Source organism: Haliotis rufescens, unplaced genomic scaffold (genome assembly GCF_023055435.1).
Source record: "Haliotis rufescens isolate VD_foot unplaced genomic scaffold, xgHalRufe1.0.p SCAF_19, whole genome shotgun sequence".
In the NCBI taxonomy this organism is placed as follows: Eukaryota; Metazoa; Mollusca; class Gastropoda; order Lepetellida; family Haliotidae; genus Haliotis; species Haliotis rufescens.
Window position 1 is genome coordinate 10,160,571 of NW_025963879.1, and position 20,336 is coordinate 10,180,906.

Sequence of the window (20,336 nt, forward strand, 5' to 3'; positions counted from 1 at the left end):
ATGGCGAGTCATGTCCGGAAATCCCGAGGTAAAGCAGGTCCCAAGCAGTAAAACATGTTTAATTACCACTTCGGTGAAACCCACGAGCAAGGGTATGGTGCCGCAGGGACTCGCACATCTAGTTGCGGCGTCTTAGACGGTCATATCCCGTATTGAACGGTCTGGGCCGTCGTCACCTTAAAGTTGTAATCAATGTTGTTGATCGAATACTGGACGAATGACCCCTTGTCAAGAAATATCCCTGTTGGAGGTCAATGGCTTTGTTGTTGAATTAGTAAATTCGCATTTTACTGTTCTGAATGATGAATTTCTACAATACAATTGTTATTGCTGCTTCAAATTGTGTTGGTCATATTTTATCCTAGAAATATCGTTGGTAACGTTTCTTTTGGCCGTCAGTTTATTTTCTGTCTCGAGTCAATGAATGGCCTTTTGGCGAGGGACTAACAGCATTCATTCACGAAGACAGATAGGTTATTCTGTTTCGATTGGGTTATTTTGCATATTACCCACTGACATGAAAAGGAGAGAAAATGAAGAAAAACGTATGTAATATCAACCCCACAGCGAAACTTCAGAGAAGACAGCCTATTGTTTAGATGGTCTCATATGTAATCATTTTGTGACGTCATGAACAATGGGTAACGTCATAATTTTTTCTCAACAATGAAGCAATGTGACGTCATATGTTTTTCAACTAACCAGTCAGCAATGGGAATCGCTAAAATGCACATGTGCAAATATTGGAAAGTTATTACACATAGTCGTTCTACCCTTTTCGGTAATATTTGTATTTTATTGTCAAATAACATGTATTTCACGCGAGTGAAATATAAATTGTATGTTGGAGATTAAGATAGTACTTCATAACTAAAAACATAAGTTTCTCATATTGCTGTACAGGTTTTAGAATCACGTTTTGACAGTATATATAATAATCCGTTTATAGATATCTAGCTGAATCTGAATACTTTTTGGTTCTATGAGATGTTATAGTACATAACTGGCGGTATAAGAGAGACATGTTCTAATATATAATGTATGACTACGATAATGATCACGTGTAATGTCATTTTGTATTCCAAATCCCCTTAACTTGAATTGCATAAAGTTCGTAAAAACACGGACTGTCTTCCGCGCTGAACACCACCCGCATTGCACTCACAAGGGAGATAACCCATCCCCTCGCCCTCTTCCGCCATTGTACGGAGTGTTGGGGAAAGGCTGACTGTTTGGATTTGCTCTGAGAGAGGAAAGATGTCAGACGAAGAAGATTACAGTTCTGAAGACGATTTGGATTATGTCCCGACAGGTATTTTATATATAAACATGATTATGTTTTGGTGACCAGGGTAAAGTGTGAGTGTTGTTTTTTTCTTGGTTAACTTACAGAGGGTAGTTCCAGAGACTTGGTAGTCTACAAATCAAAATTTGCCAAAGAAGAGTCAGCCCACACCCGTATGTAGTTCTGCATGCATACATGGCAATTTACTAAATGCAAAGAATCCGGATGAATAACTGAATAACACGTGAAGGTACTGCATCCATAAATATTATAAGGAGTAGATCTAGCTTGATCCACATTGTTATATGTTTGAGATTATTTATTATTTTGTCACCCAGGATTTGTTGTAAAGTAAGAAACCTTAACTAGTTCACACACTAGCAATGCTCAGTCAAATTTAGAATTTTGCATATTGTGTTAACAAATCACTGATTTAGCTTCAGAAATCCTTCAGAAATACATATCACAGGATGGTTTTTCTCCCACTTGTCTGATTATCTCTCAGAAAAACTCTTTTTGACACCACCGTGGAGAGCCAGAAATTTCATTTTGGTCTAAAAAATGGCAACAAATGAAAAAGGGGAACATTTTAAGAAAATGTTTATTTGAATAAAACCATAATATTTTAGTAGCATAACAGCAGTAATCCAGGGCCAAGTTTGGTGCATATTCATCTCAACTGAATTTTGGGAATAGAAAAATGACTTTGAAATGTGGCGAAAATGTCCATTTTGGGGGTTAAGTTAATAACTTGTGACACATCTGAGCTTCCAGGCACCGTTTCTAGTACAGCATCAACTGTGCCTGTCAGTATGGGCTTGAAATGTCTTACCTACAACAACAAAATATGAAAAGAAACATAAGGAGTCTGTATTAAACTTTCTTTTGTCTTTCAACAGTTCTTCACAGCACTCAAAGTCATTTTTCATGCTTTTTCTCTTTTTGTGCTGCCTCTTCCAATGTGCAAATAGAATCTTCCAAAGCTTCAGTTGACATTTTGATATATTCCTTTGAAGATTTCAGCTCTTGTTGGTTGTATTCAAATTCCTTCCCAATTTTCTTGACTTTTGAAGCATTTTTGGCCAGGCCGGTTTTAGTTTGAGCATGGGCACTCTTTTCTCTCCTGTTAAGGCTGAAATATTTTCCTCTCATATTTGGCTTAAGGGTTTCCAATTTGTCTCTTTACAGCAAATTCATCAGTGGCTCTTTTGAATTTTCTTTTTAAATTGTAATTTTCCCTTTCTAGAGATATCATTTTTTCTTTCTTGTTTTGCATTAGTGGGTTTAACTTGCTTACTTCATCCTTCAGACCTTCATGTCCAAGGCCTTACAATGTCATAATATGACCTCGTTCTCTCAGGAGTTTGTACTGGCACAATGAAATGCTCAGCTCTATATTTTTCCTTAACTTGTCCTTTTTTCCTTTTATCTTCTTGCTGTATTCGGTGAAACTTACTCATTAAGGCATTAAAATTAAGCTGCTGAAGGGGAACATTAAAAACCTGTCCAACCCACGTAGCAAACATTTGACGGTTTCTGGGGGCAAATTTGTGAATTTTAAATACTAACCCATTTGTTTGAAATTTAGTCGGAGCTACACTCACATCAAGCTGTGCTTTCATGCTGTCAGTAAGTTGCAACTGTTCAATTAATGGGAACATTTTCCAAACCTTTTCTTTGCTTTTTTATATGCTATGTTTCTGGATCTTGATCTCAGCAATGAAAAGGAACCAGACCCACTACTACTACTAAAACGGCTGAATTGAAAAAGTGATGCAATGTTTCTCGTGAAGAAATTTTTCGCTCATTAAGTTCACACTCAAAATGATCATGAAGCCACTGTGCAACCTTATTATTTTCTGCCAAACACAGAGCATGAATTGATGTTACAGATTCACAATCTCTCAATTTTCTGTAAGTATCAAGAAGATTATTCCAATCATCCGATTGGTGTTCAATATTTCATACAAGTTTACTGTACTTTACATTAATTAAAACATACATTTAGTTACTTATTGTAACACACATACATGACATCTTAATTGTTCCTCCTACCTACGTTAAAACACATGACATTGACAATGTGAAATGGTTCAGCCTGACAGTTATTTTAGTATTTTTAAAACTTTAAACTGTCAACGCAAAAAATACCTCAATGTCATAAATATATTCTCCAATACAACATTCTTACATATACTGCCTCAAATTACGAGGATTATTAAAAACAAATACTGTAGTGTTTGTGAAACATGTCCGAAGGGAAGTAACTGCGTAGTTATGTAAAAACTGCATACCGCTAATAGAAGTAGGGTGAGGTCCGATTTAATTATTTTTTGATATATTGTCCCTTATTAATTACGTCTACAACACACTGAAAATTATAACAAATGATTGCAGAATAGAATAAACCTATTTACAATCGCGTATTCAGCTGTTTTGATAGTTTTGAGAATAACTGTTGACTTCATCAAAGTAACTCAACTTCGAAGAACATTCTAAAAATAGCAGCTTATGAAATACGCATGGAACCTTTACCCTAGTTTGTGATGTACGCTGATTTTCCCGCTTTCTGCGTTAATCAGTGAGTTTAGAGATGGGATTTTGAACCGACCCTCCGAGGTGTGGTAAACCAGCTTTGGGAATAATTGCAGGAAGAGTTACCTCCTCTTGCCATGAGCATTGCTACACACACTATACATGTTTCATTAGGACAAACACATTTATAAACAAACATACAAAGGTCATATTTACATCGTATAGACCTCTATGTACCCTGCTTAGAATTTGACATCTAAATGTACAGAGGACAGTGGTCTATATATCTTATCATAATTATGTGTCATTGTCAATCACTTTGCACCCAGGTTGTTTTTCTACCTACAGCTCTCCATTTTTCTTTATGTAGTTCAAATTAACATCTCCCGTGTCCTGCATCTGTGTAACTTATTTCGTCTTGACCACTTCAATAAAATCTAAGTTTGGAACATGTTATTTGTATTGCATTGGGTGAGCGGCCATGTTGATGGTGGGGAATGTGAAGACAGCAAAACTAAGACTGTAGAAACCCTGGGTATAAGGTGATGGGACTACAGTCATACCATCAACATCAGCTCATCTTGTATCACAACAGGTCTAGTGTGATGAGTCACATCACCAACAGGCACAAGTCACTCATCAATGACATCAGCTCATCTTGTATCACAACAGGTCTAGTGTGATGAGTCACATCACCAACAGGCACAAGTCACTCATCAATGACATCAGCTCATCTTGTATCACAACAGGTCTAGTGTGATGAGTCACATCACCAACAGGCACAAGTCACTCATCAATGACATCATGCTCATTTTCAGTTTCCAAAATTGAAATTAAATAATGTGCCACACACATAATGAAAGAAGAAACTGTCATGAATTGTAGCTTGTAACATGATGCAAATATTATATCAGTTGTAGAGGACGTAACATGTACACGAGACGGGTCCCCTGTGTACAAATGACCACCTGAGATCACAGATTCCTGCGGGGCGGTCGGGTAGCCTAGTGGTTTAAGCGTTCGCTCGTCACACCGAAGACCCGGGTTCGATTCCCGACATGGGTACAATGTGTGAAGCCCATTTCTGGTGTCCCCCGCCGTGATATTGCTGAAATATTGCTAAAAGCGGCGTAAAACCATACTCACTGACTGACACAGATTTCTGCATGTAACAAAAAAATGTCTCCTCATGTGTTATTTATGAAAATAATGAAACAAAATTAAGTACAGTTATTGATCATTATAGCACTTATCAATTGACATGAAAAAGCTGTCCTAAAGAAAAAAAATAAATGGTCAAATTTGGAGAAAAATGCGCAAACTTTGAGCAAAATATCCTGTTTTGACAGCAAATTTCTCCTATGTACATATTTTTAAGAAATGTACATTTAATATTTTTTTAAAGCTTTTTCATCGTATTGTTGCAAACTATCTGTAATTGTTCATGCACACTTGTTTGCCATCGCATTGAAACATGTTTACTTTCTTCGAAACTGCGCATACTGTCTCCAGTATAAGTGGCTGATCAACACGCCAATAAAGGGATTTATCATATAATGGGTGGGTTTCTCTGCTGGATAAAGCCAACAGATAAAAACGATATCCATTGGGGTCATAAGCGGATAGAGATGCAAATGTAGCAGGGCGTTGAGTCATCCCACAGATGACATCCTTACCTTGTCAGCTTGCTGACGGGGTTAACCTATTTGGTCATGTGGACAAGGCGTCCAACCTCGGATCAGAAGGTCCGTGGTTCGAATCCCATCATAGGACTCGGAAATTTTATGGCCGCTACACAAATATCAAAGGTCAAGTAGGGTCTACTTTCACTGTTTACAAACAAACATGGCGTCGCCCTTGTCATTCCGAGATCGAGTCAGATTTAACCATCGGGAATCTGGAGAAACTACTGTGATGATTGATATATTTTACAAAAGAGCAGTCTAATATACTGAAAATCAGTGTCTAACTGTGACGTAGCTAAGGCGTTTTACAAGTTTGGGCAACTTTGGAGACATAAATTGCGAAACAATTTTGCGAGGACACCAGCCTAGCGGGATCAGTTTCCATATCTGTGCTTGTTGACCTCTGCGGCTTGGAACCTTTTCCACAATTTAAAATAGTTGGATTTTTCCGAAATATGTCTGAAATGATACCTTATATCGTTTGGTGCTGTGTGTACATATGACCGCACTTCGTAACGTTATGACAGGACAGACTGTCAACAACGTCTGACCGTGGCCGTGACGTCTCATAGACTAGGGTTAGAGTTGCTTCCCTTTGTCAAAGGGCAGTTACTCTAGAGGACAGACTGATGGATTGCTGCGAAAGGCAAGTAAAAACAATTCGTGTAGGCAATTGTTGTTTTGCATGTATGTTCTTTCGCCACTGTATAAGAAACATATTTCAGTTGAAACTATATTGGCTACTGTCACTGTCCGACTGCAACATCACTTACCCTGTGACGTAACATATATTAATGCGCACATTCCAGGAAAACTTGCAATGTTTCGGTAATATTTGTGAGAGAAGGAAAGCGATTTTCAAGCACGGATTTGAAGAATGACATTATATAATAAAGAGGTTATCACGCTTGTGTGTTTGGGGATGGTAAATATCCTGTATTAGGAATAAACTATATGTATTTAGCTCGCCAAGGCTCGCTAAATACAATGTTTATTCCTAATGTGGATATTTACCATCCCCAAACACTCTCGCGTGATAACCTCTCTGTAACCAGTGCCTGTACAATCAGAACATCAAACATAAGTTTGTACTGTAATATCGTTATTTCAGCCATCTATTCAATTGCACATTATCTTCTCAGTAATAACCTTTTCAAACTTGTCAACAATAGCTAGTGACATGATCATGATGACCAGGATTGCGTTCATGGCATCACAAGGTATTGTGCCTGTCGGTGGACCACAGACTTCTGCATGCAGCACAAACACGTCTCTACACACTATTTAGGTGAATAAGAAAATAAACACACAGTCATTGACTATATGCTTGTTATCAAATGATTACAGTGGGAGAGGAAGTGAGTGAGGAGGAAGGGTCCGGAGATGAGGAAGATCTCGATGCCCTGAATGAAGATGCAAAACAAGATGGCAAAGTTGGAGGAAGAAAAGAAAGATGCAAAAAGAAAAATGACCTGATACCAAGGTGATACTCTATCTAAACTGTATGGTTATAACTGCTAGTAAAATATGCTTTGAAATATGTTAGTCAGTGCACAAAACTATGCTTTCTGTGATATTCCTAGTTCCCTCTCCATGTTTGTCTACAACCAACAACTTGAGCAAGGCAGTTATAATATAAGGGCATGTCCCCTACAGCCCCAACAGAACTCCCCTGACTCCCGAGCCTAGGCCATGAAAGATGTATTTCTGCGACTACTAGTTACAGCCTGCACTAGTAGCGCAGCATGTAAAGATCATTTATTATTGCAGGACAATACCGGCATTGTGAGAAAGCTGGGGATCATTTTGAAATAATGTAATTTTGATCTTTTGAAACCATCAGATGGATATTGTCATGTGATATCCCGTACAGGTGTTTATCATGAGGGACTTTCCTTGTTTAGAAAGAGGCAGGGAGGCATCAAGCTGGATGGTGAGGAGGAGACAGGTGAGCTCCCACATGGAGAGCCTAACAGCCGGGATATGATGCAGGAGATTGCCAAGGAGAAGGAGGCAAAGAAGGAGGAACAGGAGAAGAAGAAGGCAGATGACCTATGGTCAAGCTTCATGTCTGACATGAAAACACCACCTCCAAAAAAGATTTCCTCCATAGGACTTGGTGCCCTGACTAGTATGGCAAAGGTGACAGCTTCAACCTTATGATAATTCAGACATTGGTATTTTAGCTCACTGATTCATGACCTCATTTTAGTATGCTTATATTCAGTGAATGTTGTTTCGAGCTGTATAGCTGGAATCTTGCTGAGTGCACTGTGCGGCATAAAACAACAACAAATTTAATGAGCAAAATCTCTGCCTTCTGTAAAGTGATCAAAATTCAAAGGTTGATAATCTGAACAGAAATCTCAGTGATTGTATTTTCTCTTGCATCTGCAAACATTAACATTATTATTGAAATAAAGTGAGATAAACTGTTCTTTGTCAAAAATTAACACCTGGAAATAGATACATTGTGTTGCAGCAGTCAATACACTACACTTTGTCCCTTCTTCCTTAACCCTGACTGACCCAGACACACTGTAAGGCCTACCTAAGTTTATCAGATAAAATGAATAACTGTAGGCCATAAAAGAAATTGACAACTTTCCAGACTGAAAGACTTTTTTGTTGCCTTCGTTTAATAATTGCAACATTTAATGTAGATACCTAGAGTGCCTGCATTGTCCCACTTACATGCTAATACTTTGGTTCATTATGAGGGTCCCCTGGGGTGTACGGTATGATCGGGTTTATACGGTACGGTACATATCTGTTCAGCACAAAGAACATCATCATTTGTCTTTGTTGTGATACATTTACAGTGTTAACTGTTCAGTGTCGGAAATATGGCACACACTGAGTCCCTAAACAGGCTTCCTTCTCCTTTCTCTGTCTCATGCCCTGAGGTTTGGTGTCTTTCAGCAGCTGCTTGATGCTGTAGCCGTGTTTGTGTAGAGGGTAAGACAGTCCTAGCAATGTTATGTGTGAAATGGTGCACATTTAATAGAAACTGTTTCAGCCAACCAAGACCACTCCCAAACAATCACCATCACAAGCAGCATCTGAATCTGGGACCACCACGTCAGGGAAAATGACCATCACAAAGGTTTTTGATTTTGCTGGAGAGGAGGTCAAGTATGTCACATTTGGATAAATGGGTTGACATGTACTGAAGTGATAATGGGTTTAATGATGCAGACAAACTATACTGTTGAAGATGTTTCAGATGGGACTGCAAAGAATAAATATTCTTTTCAAAGAGCATTTATTTTATCTTGCAAACAAAAACATGGTTACCATGGTTACATTATAAGATATAATGGTTGCTGATATCTCTATTGTAGAATTACTTAAGAGTCAAATACAAGTACATTGATACAAAGCTTTAGTGTGGCACACCTAAAGGGGATTGTCTCAACTTTCACAGGGTAACGAAAGAGGTTGATGTCTCATCAAGAGAGGCTCAGGAAGAAATTAAGAAACAACAGACTTCATCTGAAGAAGCTAAAAGCAGTACACCAACCACATCGGAGAAGCCATCAGGTTTATCTGGCATGTGAGTACATTACTGACTGCAGGGAGGCTCATCAACAACAATAGGTTTCAGGACATGGAAGTATTATAGATTCTCTTTCAGGTTAAATCCTCCTTGGGGCACTTATTGCATTTTCCTGGCTCAAGAAAATATACATGACATAGTTGTAACCATTTTCCTTAATAAAAAATGTAACCACACAAAAAACTTCGTTTTTGTATGATATACGACCACCCTTACGGTGCCTCACCCTCCACTGCGTGTCACGCCAAGGGAAGCAACTCTCACCCAAATCACTTTCCTTTATGTCATTCACCTGACAAGACTTGTGACTATTCAGAGAAAAGTTTCAAAGTACGAAATCTTGACCTGAGACAGCATGACTGACCAAACTGTATGTATGGTACATTTATTACCTTGCAAAGGCGTAATACCTCGCATTGTAAAGTTATAAGGTTGTAATTCTCATAGAAGAAACGCCACGTGTACGGTGCATGAGAACTCAAATGTCCGTAATGGCGTCCATTGTGCAGTTCCACTGTCTGACACATGTAACACCAAGGCCAACAAAATGGCTTGGGGTTTTGTTATATCATACAGATTTCAACTGCACGTTTTTCCTTTACAAAACCCAAGGTGATGTACTAGATTATAACTACACTTACCTTTTTTAAGAGTTTTTTACACCTTAGCGCGTAACACGCCCACTTGGTGTTTTTAAAAAGAATTAAACTACGGACAATGGCTATTAGTATCGCGCTACAAGTCGCATTATACATTACGCCTTTGCTTCTGTTTTCACAATTGTTAAAAGCACATATCTTTCCGATCTTTAATAGACCGCCTCCGTGGTCTAGTGGTAGAGCGTCTGCCCGGAGAGCGGAAGGTCCGGGGTTCAATCCCCGGCCGCGTCATACCAAAAGACGTTAAAAGATGGTACTTGTTGTTACCCTGTCTGGCGCTCGGCATTAAGGGGTTAAAGCAAGGACTGGTCGGCTCGGAGTCAGTATACTGTGTCTGAGTGGGGTATTAATGTTAAACTGCGGCATGGTATCTCAGTGGGCTAGCACTATAAATCAGCATCAGTCCGTTCTAGTACAAGCAGCCACACACACACACACACACACACACACACACGTGCATGCACGTCGCTATATAAGTGCAATAATCTTCAATCTCCGATCTTTAATCGCACTGATACACTTTTCCCGCCCAACCCAACTCAATATTTACGGTCCTTTTACAGACCTTCAAACTTTGTACGGGATGCGGGCTTAACATTCCGCCCGAAGACCAACATGCTTTTTGCCTAAAGTGCTTGGTGGAGAACGGACATGATGATCAATCATGCCCCACATGCAGGGCTTTTACGCCTAAGACGATGAAGCGGCGGCATGCCGATCTCTTACACTATAAGAGCCTACTCGAGGCGGGGTTGGATATTCACTCCAAAAAGGCCATTCCCCCCCCCCCCCCCCCCCCCATCTAAAAAGAGTTAAAGTAAAGCTAAGGCAACTAAGCCCTCCGCTACGGTCTCCTCCGCCAGGGGCCAGGGGTGAAGGCTCTAAGGTCCCCGAGGTTCCCTTAATTGCACCCTCTTCTGCACCTTCTTTAGCAGATAGGGGCGGTCTGGTAGCCTGGTGGTTAAAGCGTTCGCTTGTCACGCCGAAGACCCGGGTTCGATTCTCGACATGGGTACAATGTGTGAAGCCCATTTCTGGTGTCCCCCGGAATTGCTGGAATATTGCTAAAAGCGGCGTAAAACCATACTCACTCTCACTCACTCACTCACTCACTCACTCACTCTTTAGCAGATATATCTGCTCTGTTCAAGTTGCAGATGGCGTCGATTATGGAGGAGGTCAAGTCCCAGCTCCGAGAGGCGCGGTTTTGAGGTCTTGTGGAATGCCCGGCATCGGCCGAGGCAGGCCATCCGACCTCGGGGATGATCCGAGACCGGGCTTCGGCTCCGGCTCGAGGTCGCTCCCCAGCGGAGGGGTGGCGAGCGCTAGCTCGTTCACTACCTGAGCACCTTTATCCCTAGCGGAGTCAGACGCCTTCTCCGAGGCCGAGGCTCCCACTAGCGGATTTATGGCCCAGAGCCAGGTGGGTTCTCTTGAACCCCCAGCACCTAGGGACCGGGACTCGGCTTCGGGCCTTTTCCTACCTCGTCCGCTCACTCTCTTGAGGACAAGTCGATTACGGTTGGCTCGGAATCGAGAGATGAGGAGTGGATGGAGGAGGGAGGGGATGACTCGGAGGCTTCGGGATTTTTTTCCATCGCATCCTCGTTGAGGCACGTACGGGACAAGATTGTCCAGGTACTGCCTCGGGTGGCTGCACCTATGCCCAAGTCGGATCCGACTGAGTTCCTCTTCCGGGTGACGCCTTTGCTCCTAGCAAGGCACCCCAGGTGCGGCTCCGTATCTTGTCCTCCCTGACACACGAGGTCATCGACCCTCTGCTCTCAGGTGCCCGCAGGAAGTTCGACCAACCAGAACTTATTAAGCGGTACCCGTTGGCAGAGGACGCTGATTTTGAGGTGCCAGTGGTCGACGAGTGCGTCTGGACTTCTGTCACCCTGGGGGGGTCTTCGACCCTCGCCTTGGCTAAGGCCAAGCAGGGACGGCGGTTGCCCCCCTTTCCCATGTGCAGCGCGGAGTTGAAGGCTGCTTACATTTGCTTTGAGGAGCAATACCGTAATGCAGGCCAACAGTTTCGCATATCCGTACACTCCGCTTATCTGTCTGCTGTACAGAGGGAGCTAGTGGGAGAGGGGCCGGACGACTCTTCGGAGTTGGCGGTGCATAGACATCTCGCGCGGGATGCTATTCGTAGCTGTGCCTCGCAGATGATGTGCGCAGTTATGGGCATGCGCAGGCTGTGGATGTCAGTATCTAAGTACTAAGTCCCCACGCCAGGATCTCCTAGCTTTGCCATATAAGATGGGTTCTACCCTCTTCCCTGGGGCTCAGCAGGTGGTCAGAGAGGCCGCTCAAATGTATGCCTCCATCAAGGACTCTAAGGCCTTGTTTGAGATACCTAGCGTGAAACCGCGTAAGCGGGCCTCTCCGCTTGACTCCTCCCATGCTGACGCGCCGGCTCAGAAGTCCACACCTGCTTGGAAGCAGCCGCTTCCTTCAGTTAAGGGCGCCGGAAGGAGCAAGGGAGGCAGGGGCCGGGGCAAGGCAGCTGGTCGAGGCCAGCAGCCTTTTCGCGGGCCTGGGAACCCATCGGGTTCCCATTAGCGCCCGAAGCGTCCCGGGCGGACCCACAGTCGCAAGTTATCGAACTGCAGACAGCAGGGGTCCACTGCCTCAAACCGGATGTCCCTGTAGGCGGCCGTCTGGCTTTATTCCTGAGGGAATGGGAGACAGTCACCTCAAATCCCTAGACCCTGTCCACTCTCAGGGATGGCCACTTGCCTCGGTGGAAACATCATCCGCCCCCCTTCTCCGGGATAAAGCACACTCCGGTGCCTGCTACCCGAGAGAAGGCGGAATTCCTCCGTGCCGAGGTCGACGCACTTCTTATGAAGGCGGCGATCGAACCGGTTCCCGTGGAACAGGAAAGCGAGGGCTTCTACTTGACACATTTCCTAGTCACCAAAAAAGACGGAGGGTTCAGACCTATTCTCAATCTGAGAAGGTTGAACAATCTTATAGAGGTACCGTCCTTCGGGATGGAGACACTGCGCTCAGTTATCTCAGCGGTCGAGACAGGAGAATGGCTAACGTCAATAGACCTAAAAGACGCCTATCTCCACGTACCCATACACCCCGAGTTCAAGAAATACCTCAGGTTTTCTTTTGACGGGAGGTGTTATCAGTTCAGGGTTCTACCATTCAGGATCGCCACGGCCCCGAGGGTGTTCACCAAGCTGATGTTGATTCCTGCCCAAGTAGCCAGGTCGAAAGGTAGGTTCTGCCACCCATACCTCGACGACTGGTTACTAAGAGCTCTATCGCAATCCCTCAGTCAGATAGCTACACAAGCTGTGATAGACAAGTTGATCACTCTAGGGTGGATAGTCAATCTCAAGAAGTCAGAGCTGAGCCCTACTCAGAATCTTGTCTTCTTAGGGGCGAACTTCAATACAGTGAGCGGACTTGTATCTCTATCACAAGACCGCATAGTCAAGGTCAGAAGTGTTACTTCCCAGTTTCTTCTGTCCATGAGACACACTGCTCGTACATGGCTCCAGTTACTGGGCAACATGGCGGCGACAGTGGATGTGGTTTGGCGGGCGCATTTGAGAATGAGACCCGAGGTCGGTGGCACCGGACGCCTTCAAAGGACGGACAGAATACTGTGGGCATTCCCCCCAGTACCTCTGATCCCCAAGGTCCTATCTCAGCTAGCCACTCAGCCTGCGCGACTACTTGTGCTCCTGGCACCTCTTTGGTCGGTGCAGAGATGGTTTCCAGTAATACTCAGGTTTCTGGCTCAGCCTCCTGTTCTATTACCCTTACGACCGGACCTCCTATCCCAAAACGGGGCCCTCCACCCAAATCCCAGGATTCAGTGGGTGGTTTGGCCACTGTCAGGAATCGCCTCCAGAAGAGCGGTATTCCTGCACGAGTTGCAGACACAATACTGGCTTCGCGGAGGGATTCGACAAACGTTCAGTACGAGGATAGATGGGCCTGCTATGCACGCTGGTGTGTCGAAAGAGGGATTGCCGATCCCTTTTCTGCAGATCTCGTAGCCGTGCTTGAGTTCCTCCAGTCGGGACTAGATGAAGGCCTGGCCGCATCGACAGTCCGGGGGTACTCTACAGCTATCGCAGCTTTTCACGTCCCTGTCGACGGGGAATTCTGGGTGCGCACCCATTAGTACAGTGTTTTTTAGCAGGTGTTGACAGGATCAGACCACCTGTACGGCGGATCAGTCCCCCTTGGGACTGGTCAATTGTTCTTGATTGGCTGTCCGGTCCTTCCTTTCGGGATCTGTCGTCTCTCTCTCTTCAGCTGTTGAGCTGGAAGACGGTGTTCCTTGTGGCGGTAACGTCCGGCAGACGGGTAGGCGACATTCACGCAATGTCAGCCGATCCTGAGCTAACTGTCTTCCACCGGGACAGGGTCAGTATTCGGCTGCCGGATTCTTACCATCCTAAGGTCGCACACGCCTTCCACGTGACGGCTCCTATTGAGCTACCTGCTCTTTCACAGCTTTCCTCGTCGGGGACCACTGCAAGACAGGCTCATGTCTTGGATGTCCGCAGGACCCTCAAGGCCTATATCAGCAGAACTAAGGGTATCCGTAAGGATAACCAACTATTTTGCTGTTATGGCGGTAGGAAGGCTGGCTCACCTGCGAGCAAACAAACTATCTCCAGGTGGATAGTCTCTACTATCTGTACGTCGTACACCCTTCAAGGCAGGGACCCCCCTACCAGGTTGAAGGCTCATTTGGTTAGAGCAGTGGCTACGTTACAAGCGTACGCGCCTATATGGAGCCAGCCGAGCACGTTCATCAAACATTACCAACTCGACAAACACTCAAGCGAGCGTGCTCGGTTTGGTCAGTCTGGGCAAAGTTCTAATCTTTAGCCGATTGAGCCTTCGAGATTTTAGATCGCCCGGACCGGTTATACAACTGCTCAGTAACGGTCCGGATTCTATCTTCTACGGTCGATAAATTATCCGTCCATACTACTCGATAATACTCGTATTGCACAGCACTCCTCAGATCCTTGGAGACCCTCTGGCCTTGCTCAGCGCAGTTATAGTCTCTCGTGATCTACGCCCCTATATCACTCGTTAAAAAAAGGGGGGGGAGGATGTTTTGAGTTCTCAAAATATGATCAGCCACGAATAAAGGCTAATATCATAGTATATGGTCGACCACGCCCTGTCTCCAGCCCCCGCCTCTCGACGGTGGTGCCTCACGATAAGGTTGGTTCCATTTTATCGAACTCTTAGTTTATTCACTGAATATTCAAAATACGATGTATTTATTACGCTTGTTGCTGACGGATGCCACTTCCTAGATTATCTTTAGGAGTCTGTCTTGATGCAATAAGTGCCCCAAGGAGGATTTAATCTGAAAGAGAATTTTACAAACCTGTAGAGGTTATGAATTCTCTGATGAAATCCTCTTTGGGGCACGGCCACCCACCTCCCCATATTCCGTCAGCATTAGACATATGGAAAGTGATTTGGGTGAGAGTTGCTTCCCTTGGCGTGATGCGCCGTGGAGGGTGAGGCCCCGTAAGGGTGGTCGTATATCATACAAAAACAAAGTTTTTTGTGTGGTAACAGTTTTATTAAGGAAAATGGTTACAACTATGTCATGTAGATTTTCTTGAGCCAGGAAAATGCAATAAGTGCCCCAAGGAGGATTACATCAGAGAATTCATAACCTCTACAGGTTTGTAAAAGTTATTGGGTAGTACAGCATGTACAGAGGACCACTAGAAAGCTGACCATTTTACCAAATAAGGTTCTTATCACAAAGTTTCATGTTATATTAAGACAACCTAATACATGAGGGGACTACATAATGGACTTCTTACCATCTGAAATGAAATTTGTGAAATGAGATGAATCAATGCAGACTGAAGTGTGGCATGTATCATTATGTATATTGTAAACTCGTCTGAATGAAAGGCAAGTGAGCTAATGTCATGGTCTGTTTCTCCAGCATCCGTTCTGTGTCCTAAATATCTTCTGCTCAGAAACCACTGGACCAAATTATCTTCAAATTAACTTCACATACTTGTTCACACCAAAGATGACACCCAAGTCTGTTCAAGAGGTTCAAATGCGATTTTCAACATGGCTGAACTTCCAAATTCCACAGGAATGGATGTTCCGGTCATCACTTGTATGTGGTGCGGATTCATCGGACCTTGACGAGGGTTTATTATGGATCACATCTGAAGGTATGCCCACCTGCCATGCCGTCGGATAGAGGTGCATTAAGGAGTAATGCAGGATAAGTTAAAAAAATTAGTAAAATCTAAATATTTTTTACATTTGTATACTTATCCTGCATTACGAAGTCTAAGTGCCCTCCCTTCGCTACGCTGCCTCCCCACAAAGTTTCAGATGTTATATGTTTAAAGCAGTTATGTGTTTTGATGTGACGTCATGACTTCTGGGTCAACTGCCGACTGTGAGAAGGCGCTGCTTCCTTTACTGGTTGGGACAACTTTCTTCAGCAGCTGAATCTCACATAGTTTGTCTCTCTGTCAAAAGACAGCAGTAAATGCAATACGGTGTAATGCAGGATAAGTATACAAATGTAAAAAAATATTTAGATTTTACTAAATTCTAGTACATTTTAGGGTTGATCCCCACGCCACCTAATCGCCAGCAAACATGGTCAGCAATCTAACCCACTCAGCAACCAATGAAAGTCTGACATCTGGTGGTCTAGATTTATGCTGTTGACTACATATCCATTGCAGGTGGCACACTTAATGTATATAGCTGGGACCCTGTAGAAGGTGGCATAGTTGTGTGTGTGTAGATGGATTGTCGTGGCATGAGTTCCTGTGCACAGTGCACAGGTCACAAATCAGGTAAAGTTAAGCAACATTGGTCGCAGAGAGACTAACAGGCAGCTTGGGTTGTATGCTCTTGAGGGAGCAGAGAATGATTGTTGAGTGCACTCTGGACCAGTGACCAGGGTAATGATAGTGCTTTCAGCATGCCCCTGTGTGGTGTGGAAATATGTTGCAATATAAATGGCCTATTATTATTCATTATTAAGATTGCTCTTCTGTCAGCAGTGGTGTGAAGAGGCCGGCTGCAGGAGGGCTGGGTGGGCTCCTCAACAAGATGGGCAAGAAACCCAAGATGAGTGTGCTGGTAAGTGAAGACAAGAAGCGGCTCACCTAAAGCTTGAGACATTTGACAGGGTTGCGTGACTCAGATAGTGAGCCACAAAAGGCTCAGTTTCCTCTCTTAAAAAGTCGAGGCGTGGTTTCTTCGCAGCAGACGAAGGCATGTTTCGCAATTGCGTGTAAACAAATATCAGATGACACCAATTTGATTGGTCACACCACCTCCAACTCATGACAATCGACGCAGGTTGGAGCATCCAATTTGTCCCTTTTGTCGAATTCTATAATTCACTCAGATAATATGACTGGGTCAAAATCAGCATATTGATTCAACTGGCCGACCATAGTGTGTCCGCATAAAGTGCCATGGCTTTATTATACAGTTTTCAGATGGAACTAGGATGTCAAGTTTTAGTTTGGAGATGAATAGTGCTCAGAAGTCAATGTGCCTGCCATACCATGACATACTTCTATAAATAGACAAGGGACTCCTTTTAATTAATTTCAAGGGTCCTTACAGGAAATATGAGGATCCTGGTAAGAAATGAAATAGTATATCGTGAACTGTACTGTAAGGTTTAATAATCATTTTAATTACCATGACCAGTGGACCACAGCAATGTAACATGCACCCCAGTCTAGTGGACCACAGCACTGTAACATACACCCCAGTCTAGTGGACCACAGCACTGTAACATTCACCCCAGTCTAGTGGACCACAGCACTGTAACATACACCCCAGTCTAGTGGACCACATCACTGCAACATACACCCCAGTCTAGTGGACCACAGCACTGTAACATACACCCCTGTCTAGTGGACCACAGCACTGTAACATACACCCGTCTAGTGGACCACAGAACTGTAACATACACCCCTGTCTAGTGGACCACAGCACTGTAACATACACCCCTGTCTAGTGGACCACAGCACTGTAACATACACTCCTGTCTAGTGGACCATAGAACTGTAACATACACCCGTCTAGTGGACCACAGAACTGTAACATACACTCCTGTCTAGTGGACCACAGAACTGTAACATACACCCGTCTAGTGGACCACAGAACTGTAACATACACCCCTACCCCTGTCTAGTGGACCACAGCACTGCAACATACACCCCAGTCTAGTGGACCACAGCACTGTAACATACACCCCAGTCTAGTGGACCACATCACTGCAACATACACCCCAGTCTAGTGGACCACATCACTGCAACATACACCCCTGTCTAGTGGACCACATCACTGCAACATACACCCCAGTCTAGTGGACCACAGCACTGTAACATACACCCCAGTCCAGTGGACCACATCACTGCAACATACACCCCAGTCTAGTGGACCACAGCACTGTAACATACACCCCTGTCTAGTGGACCACAGCACTGTAACATACACCCCTGTCTAGTGGACCACAGAACTGTAACATACACCCCTGTCTAGTGGACCACAGCACTGTAACATACACCCCTGTCTAGTGGACCACAGCACTGTAACATACACCCCTGTCTAGTGGACCACAGCACTGCAACATACACCCCAGTCTAGTGGACCACAGCACTGTAAGATTATGGTATGATATTACAGGAGAAGTCTAAGATGGACTGGAACACTTTTAAGAAGGATGAAGGAATTGAGGATGATCTTCAGATCCACAATAGAGGAAAAGAGTCGTAAGTAATGTGCCTTATAATTTAGGGGTTTTGTAGAAGTTTGTAGGGTTTTTTCTGTCATCACAGATTACATTCAAATTTCACTGGGAAAGGTCACTCCGCTGCCACTGTAAGCTAGGCATCCATGACCTCTTGAACAGCGTTATAGGCAAATGCTTCAGTGTATTATTTTTTTATGAAACTTAAAACCATCAGTTAAGAAAGGCTGAACATTGGAAACTATAGACAGAAACTGCATGTTTGTGTCTAACTGTCACATTTGTTTTGATGTTAAACAAAGATTATCTGCGAAATGATGTCCTCTCAAGTAATCAGGCAGATTTATAGTGTGGTGTATGGTACGATCTGTTGTTGGACAAAGACAACAAAGTTATCACCAAGTTGAAGCTGTAACTGCGATGTAAAGGACTCCTTTTGTGAAAGTGTACAGTACAGCACCAGTTGAAAGTAGACTTGTGGTCTGACTTCAGTTCAAGGTCCTCATATCTCTCTATCCTATTTACAGATACCTGGAAAGAATGGCCTTTCTAAACCGTGCAGATGTACGTCAGTTTGAATTAGAGAAATCTCTTCGTCTGAGTAAGAGCAAAAGGTGATGCCAGGAGTGTGTTGTGGCGACGGACACAATGAAATATCTAAACAGTGAAACTGATGACTGCTCGCTCCCAACTTTGTCCCTCCAGTTTGACCAGAATGAGAACCTGCTGGAGAACTCACTGGCTGGGAAATGCAATCTGCAGAATGCAGGCTTGACAGTGGGCTAGTTGTTGATGATGTCAGCTACAGAGACAGGGATGAAGGAAGGACATTCAAACCAGCATTTATCTACAGTATTGTTTGTACCCTTCCTGGGATTGTTTGGTACTGACATTTGACTGGCATTATATGTTGCTGTCATTCAATAGTTCAAGCATCACTTTAAAGGCTTCAGGAGTGTTTTCTATATGTGTCTTTTACAAAAAGAAATATTTTAAAAGAGAAATTTCGTAGTCAAGACTTGGACTCATGTACATGAAAACTTTTTTGTCTAACTGTGTCATTTTGCCATAGATTAGAATTGAATTTATTTTAGGGTTTAAGAATAAACTTAATTGTACATGTTGTACGGTTACTTTTAATGGAGCACATTTGAAAGAAGCTGCATCCTTTCCTCCGTCTTCTGTTATTTCACTCCTTGTTATTATATGAATGATGAGTAATACTGTTTCTTCAGTCCTTGTAGAGAATTCCAGGCTGTAGGTCTACATGATGGAAGGACTGTCACGTTTAATTGATGTCCATGGTTTGATGTATGACTGTACTGGCTTCGTTTGGAATGAATGTGACTAAAGATGAATTTGAATTGCAATGATTGCATCATCAGTGTTTTTTGCATGAGGACTTTAAAATGTGATACAAGACATCTTGTCCATAAAAAATGTGTTTGTGAAAAACATTTGCGTATAGAGCCACACTAAATTAACTATTAGATTTTCATCCTTTCTTTTTTCAACTGTTAATGCATCTGTATACACTACCAACAACGGATGTGATTCACATGAAACATGAATAGTATGATGAGGTGGGCAGGGAGGAAATCAAATAATTAATCTATTATGGCTCTCACTCAGCTTTTATCATATTGATTCCAGGTGTAATGTGAATTAGTCCAACATTAAAAAAACCGTTTTTATTTTTTTGTGCCAAGAATGAATATATATATATATACTAATAATTAAATAAGTGGAGTTTGATTGTACACAGTTTTAATTGGCTAGCGCTTTCAACTCGTACCACGTATGAGTCTCATCAGGCCATAACTGAATAACGGACATGAAGTAGTAACAC

At 43.2% G+C, this 20,336-nt stretch overlaps 1 protein-coding gene across 1 annotated transcript; it reads left to right on the top strand.

The window, feature by feature from the left end:
- The first annotated feature begins 1,157 nt into the window (after positions 1–1,157).
- Positions 1,158–19,612, top strand: LOC124113350 (craniofacial development protein 1-like). The gene is made up of 8 exons (XM_046473638.2): positions 1,158–1,312; positions 6,853–6,988; positions 7,410–7,647; positions 8,525–8,640; positions 8,933–9,061; positions 16,779–16,857; positions 18,424–18,509; positions 19,015–19,612. The coding sequence occupies exons 1-8, from the start codon at positions 1,258–1,260 to the stop codon at positions 19,103–19,105; spliced, it is 930 nt and encodes a 309-aa protein (XP_046329594.1). The 5' UTR covers positions 1,158–1,257; the 3' UTR covers positions 19,106–19,612.
- Positions 19,613–20,336: the final 724 nt, after the last annotated feature.

Coding starts and splice junctions, on each gene's coding strand:
- LOC124113350 (XM_046473638.2), top strand. CDS start 1,258: ATGTCAGACGAAGAAGATTACAGTTCTGAAGACGATTTGGATTATGTC. Junction 1,313..6,852: donor TTTGGATTATGTCCCGACAG/GTATTTTATATA, acceptor AAATGATTACAG/TGGGAGAGGAAGTGAGTGAG. Junction 16,858..18,423: donor AACCCAAGATGAGTGTGCTG/GTAAGTGAAGAC, acceptor ATGATATTACAG/GAGAAGTCTAAGATGGACTG.